Genomic DNA, 6,058 nt, shown 5'->3' on the forward strand with positions numbered 1-6,058 from the left:
ACAACAACAATGAAATAATAATAATTTTGTTACTATAGTCACAAGACCTGAAATTTGTGGGTGGGGTCTAGTACATTATATCCAACCCTTGTGCTTCACTGGTATTTAACTTATTGACCCTGAAAGGATCAAAAGTCAAAGATGACCACAGCGGAATTTGAACTCAGAATGTAAGAACGGACGAAATGCCGCTAAGCATTTCGTCCAGCATGCTAACGATTCTGCCAGCTCGCCGCCTTAATAATAATAATAATAATAATAATAATAATAATAATAATAATAATAATAATAATAATAATAATAGTTCAAGAGCAAGGACAAACATAAACAATAAGCATAAATAATAATTGTAATAGCAACAACAAAAATAAGTATAAATAAGAAAAATGATGAGCAATAATTAATATTTTAACGGTCGTAATTACACAGGGTCAAAAAGAAGAATATTAAAACTTACACACACAAACACGCACACACATACACACACACACTCTCTCTCTCTCTCTCACACACAAATAGAAACACATACACTCGCACATGCACTCACACGCGCACACACACATACACTCACAGACACACATAACATTCACACAAACACACACACTCACAGACACGCATATACACACATGCACAACAATGAATATGATGTTAATGATGTCTGTGATAATGATGAGCACTGATATGCTTTCACAGGGTATCAAATTGACATGGGCGTGTATGCGCGCGTGTATGTGTGTGAGTGTGTGTGTCTGCGTATGAGAGAGAGAGAGAGAGAACGAGAGAATATGTGCGTGTGTACGTTTGGGCTTTTCTACGTATTTTTTTAAAGTGTTATGCTGCTTCCGTGATGTATGTGTATGTATGTATGTATGTTTATACATACATATATATATATATATATATATATATTGTGTGTGTGTGTGTGTGTGTGTGTGTGTACGCGTGCGCGGGCATGTGCTTGCGTATGTTTGTGGGCGCTTGCACGTGTATGTGCAGGTGATGTATGTACACACTTTAAAATGTATATATATATAAGTAGTACTGGGGCCGATTTATTCGTCTAAACTCATTCAAGGTAATGCTCCAGCATGGCCTCAGACCGGTGGCTGAAACAAGTTTAGAAGATAAAAAAAGTAAAAACATTCGGAAGTGATAATTACTAAAACAGAATTTAACTCTCTACTTTCACTTTCAACACTTGTTGAACATAATAACAACGATGATGAAAATGGTAGTGATTTTCACGTGGTCTTTCACCTCACCTTACTCTTCCTTCTCTCTCTCTCTCTCTCTCTCTCTCTCTCTCTCTCTCTCTCTCTATCTCTCTCTCCCTCTCCCCGCTCTCTCTTTCACTCTGTTCTTTCATTTTTCCGCATTCTCTCTATGCAAGAAGTGTGCTGTTTGCTGAACAAAGAATAAAACGCTGGAACAACAAATTTGTTTGTTTGTTTATCATGTTTTTATCAATTTTTTAACCAACAAAGACAATGAAACTTGATAAACGAGCATATATAACCGTTTCTGTTTTGTTTCTTTTTTTTGTTTTAGTTGTTTCGTTTTGTTTTTCCCTTCGTAATATGGTGTCTTTAAAACATATATATATACTATATATATATATGTAGTACATATCTATACATAGTACATATATAGAACATATATGTATATATATATAGTACGTATATATATACATACATATATATTACATATATACATATATATATATATTTACTATAATATAATCCAGTGTTTATCGTTCTTATAATCTTTAATTTTTAAAATTTTTAATGTTTTCCTCTTGCATTTTGTGTGTCGTATTTAGCTGTCTGTCTTTCATGCTCAAATCTCGCTTCGTCTTTTAACTGTTTTTTTTTTTTACTTACTTCTTTTTTCTTTTTAAATCTTACTTACGTTCCACCATCTTTTTATTTTTCTCAATCACATCCTTTCCATACATATTTTCATTCTAGCTAACTCTCTAATGTACATTATTAAATTTTTTTTTACACACACATACACACACGCACGCACATATATTTATATACATACAGCCACACAAATATATATATATATATATATACACATATAAATATATACACATAAACGCAAATATATATATATACACACATAAACATATATACATATATATATACTTGTATATATCATATATATATATATATATATATATATATATATATACGTATATATACACACGTATAAACATATATACATATAAATATATACATGCAAATTTATATATATATACACATACGTATGCATATATACATATACATATATCTACATATACGCATATATATATATATATATATATATATATATATACACATATATAAATATATATATATATATATACATATATACATACGTTTATACACACACACACATATATATATATATATATATATATATACACACACATATATATATATATTATTTATATGTATATATATCTTGAAATTCATTTACTCACACAAGCAACCAAGTATTTTTTTCTTTTGTGTATTTTTTTTACCTTTAAAATTTTCCCCCGCAGTCGTAGGTATAGGGTGTCGGCGTTTTATAGGGGGTTCGGAATGCAGCTGCGAGCTGGCAGCTCGCTGCCGTGGCAGATTGGTTCTGACTCTGCGAGGCAGATAGAAGGCGTTGTGATTCGAACATGTCTCTCATGTTTCCAAAGGGGGACGTCGTAAAATCCGAGCTGTGGTGATTCAGTTCAGACGGTGGGGGTACGTACCACGAATTCGCTCTGGCGTATGATTGGGTATTGGAGAACATACTGTGTGTAAGCCCGTTGGCAGTTTGTGTGAGGGCCGACGTGTGGGGGATTGACGGGTTCATCAAATCGTGATCGCTTACAGATTGTCCCGTTGCAATGTTCATTGACTGACCACCGTTGGGTGAAAACACAGACTGACCACTGCAATGGTAATTGTAACCGCTGTTAGCCGCCGCCGCTGCTGCTGCTGCTGCCGCTGCGGCCGCCGCTGCCGCCGTTTGGGAACACGAGGTATTTCGGTAAATGTCTGCCGCTGTGGCTGAACTGGATCCCGTTGAAGACCGTGACGATGCATACGGTAATATCTGAGGGGACACCAAGGGTGGAGGTCGGCTGTTGACGTAATTGGACGAGGCGGCAGCAGCTGCTGCAGCCGCAGCAACTGCAGCAGCGGAGGACATATCACAAGAGGTTGTGTGGGGAACAGTCATTAGGTTTTCTACAGAGAAACTGCTTGACGTTGTGATCTCCATATTGATAGGATCGGTTGGGATAGGTAAAGTGTTGGGGTTCGAATGCAAGCGAGACGACGACACAACCAAACCACAATCATTGCGTGGTGAATCCATAGGTTCTAATTTAGGCGTAGTCATTGACGTGGTAGAAGCTACATCAACAGCGCCACCGCCTGTTACCGTACCGTTGCATATAACGTTAGTATTTCCTGCCAAAGAACTCGCACCTCCAGAACCTGGAGGTGATGCGTTCGGTGTTGTCTTCCGATCTTCATTACCTGCACTGTGGTTATTTTCATTTGATGCCACACGTTTGCTACTACTACTACTACTATTGTTGTTACTGTTGCTACTGCTACTGCCGGTGTTATTATTACTTCCGCTGTTACCATTGCTACTACTATTGTTACTGTTACCGCTGTGATGATGATGATGTTGATGATGGTTCTGTTGTTGATGGTGCTGTTGCTGTTGTTGTTGTTGTTGTTGTTGTTGTTGGCTATGGTGATGATGGTGGTGGTGATGATGGTGGCTGCTGTTGTGTTGGCCATGTGGATGATGATCGTGGTGCGGTTGTGAATGATGATCTGGGGAAGAACTTTCGTTCAAAGACGAGTTTTGAGATTCGGCACAGTTGACCTCCGATGGATCGTCACCGGTACCACTGTGCCCAGTAACACCAACACTGGTTACGCCTCCAGCTGGACCGGCACCGACACCGGAATTTCCGATCATCAAAGAAGAAGAAGTTTTGTCGCGTTCCTTCTGCAGTTCTATGGCCAGTTGCTTTTCACGTTCTTCGCGTTCTTTGATGGCGTCTTTCTTTTTAAATCGTTTTCTCCTGCGTAAGTAGCTTCCATTATCAAACATATTATAACTGTCTGGGTCGAGAGTCCAATAGCTCCCTTTGCCCGGCTTTTTATCATCCCGTGCTACTTTTATAAAACATTCATTGAGGGACAAATTATGACGAATACTGTTCTGCCAGCCCTGTTTGTTTTCACGGTAGAATGGGAAGCGTTCCATAATAAACTGGTAAATTCCATTCAGCGTTATTTTCTTATCGGGTTGGCTTTTAATGGCCATAGCTATTAGGGCTATATAACTATAGGGCGGTTTCACCATATCTTTGGCACCATGGTGAGCCGGCGCATAAGGGCTGGCGTATATAGAAGGCCCTCGACTCATTGTCCCGTATTGATCGTGACCATACATCGCCATGCCACCCATAGGCATACCAGCATACGCTCCATGTCGGTAGTAGTTTTGGTCTCCGAACAGTGTTGGCACCATGCTTAGACTCGGTCCGTTTGTGGTTGGATATCTTGGTTGAAGTGTGTTTGATTGCATGGCTCATAACGTTCAAAACTAAATTGCAATTATAAAGAAGAAATTGTCCGCATTGAAATTTTCAAACTGACATTGGAATTTCGTTCGTTTTTCTTTGCTTTTCTTGTTAGCTTTCGTTCTTTAAATGTAAATCTGCAATGATATAAAAAAAAAAGAAAAGGAAAATATAGTTTAATGCTAAGACAAAGAAATATTTTCATTTGAAATATTATGTATTAATAACAGAATAACATATGAAATAGCAGAATTAAATTATATTAAATTACAGACTTAAACAGTAAATTTTAATTATGCTAAATACCAGAACAATACATATCAAGTAACAACACAATGAAATACAATTATATAAGTAACAATTATATATTGCTTTCAAATTTGGTACAAGGGTTAAGTCGATTGCATCAATTCCAGTACGCAACCGGTATTTATTTATTTTATCGACCCTGAGAGAATGAAATGTAAAGTCGACCTCGGTGGAGTTTGAACCCAGAACGTAGAGATGCACGAAATGCCGCTAAGTGTTTTGTCCGGCGTGCTAATGATTCTACCACTTCACCGCCTTAATAACAATTGTATTCGGTTTCAAATTTTTGGCACAAGGCCGGCCATTTCGGGTGGAGGGTAAGCTGATTACATTGATCACAGTGTTAAACGGGTACTTACTTTATCGACCCCGAAAGGATGAAAGGCAAGGTCGACCTCGGTGGAATTTGAACTCAGAACATAAATACGGATGAAATGCCGCTAAGCATTTTGTCCGGTGTGCCATTTCGCTATCTTAGTAACAATTATATTTATTAAGAAAAAAACAATAGAGCTATAATACTAAGCAACAATAATACCTTATATAACAATTAGATATTAAGTAAAAACACTGCTATAAGTGAAATAACTACACAGCTATATATGAAATGACAACGCAACTATATATTAAATAATAACCATATATGAAATAACCATGATATAGATATTTTTGTATAGTTCTATTTTTAACTATATATCAAATGTATATAAAACTTACAGCACATAAAACAGTTGAATTATATTAAACCACAACGGAACCATATAGGAAATAACATCAGTTCATTTAGTAACATACCTATGCATTATGTTACAGAAATGTATATTATACTAACAGAAATGCGTATTAAATAAAAGGCTGAAAATATAAACCAATATACATCGACAGGCTAAATTATGCAAACATTATTTCGATTATATTGTAGTGAATGTGTGAATATCAAAAGTCGAGTGAAATTCGGTCATTTAGCAGGCAGAATGTATATATATATATATATGGGAGAATATACAAATAATAACAACTGACGAGGACAGGTGGTGTAAATAACAAAAGTATATATTAGTATGACGCTCGGGAATACGGAAAGTCTTTGACGTTTCGAGCTACGCTCTTCAACAGAAAGAATACGGAGACAATATATATATATATATAATAATA

General features: G+C 36.4%; 1 protein-coding gene across 1 annotated transcript; it reads right to left on the reverse strand.

Moving 5' to 3' along the window:
* Nucleotides 1-1,436: 1,436 nt before the first annotated feature.
* Nucleotides 1,437-4,733, reverse strand: LOC106880562 (forkhead box protein C1-A). The gene has a single exon (XM_014930554.2). It carries the CDS (start codon nt 4,597-4,599, stop codon nt 2,533-2,535), a length of 2,067 nt encoding a protein of 688 aa, XP_014786040.1. The 5' UTR covers nt 4,600-4,733; the 3' UTR covers nt 1,437-2,532.
* Nucleotides 4,734-6,058: the final 1,325 nt, after the last annotated feature.

The sequence above is a fragment of the Octopus bimaculoides genome, chromosome 20, assembly GCF_001194135.2.
Source record: "Octopus bimaculoides isolate UCB-OBI-ISO-001 chromosome 20, ASM119413v2, whole genome shotgun sequence".
Classification (NCBI taxonomy): Eukaryota; Metazoa; Mollusca; class Cephalopoda; order Octopoda; family Octopodidae; genus Octopus; species Octopus bimaculoides.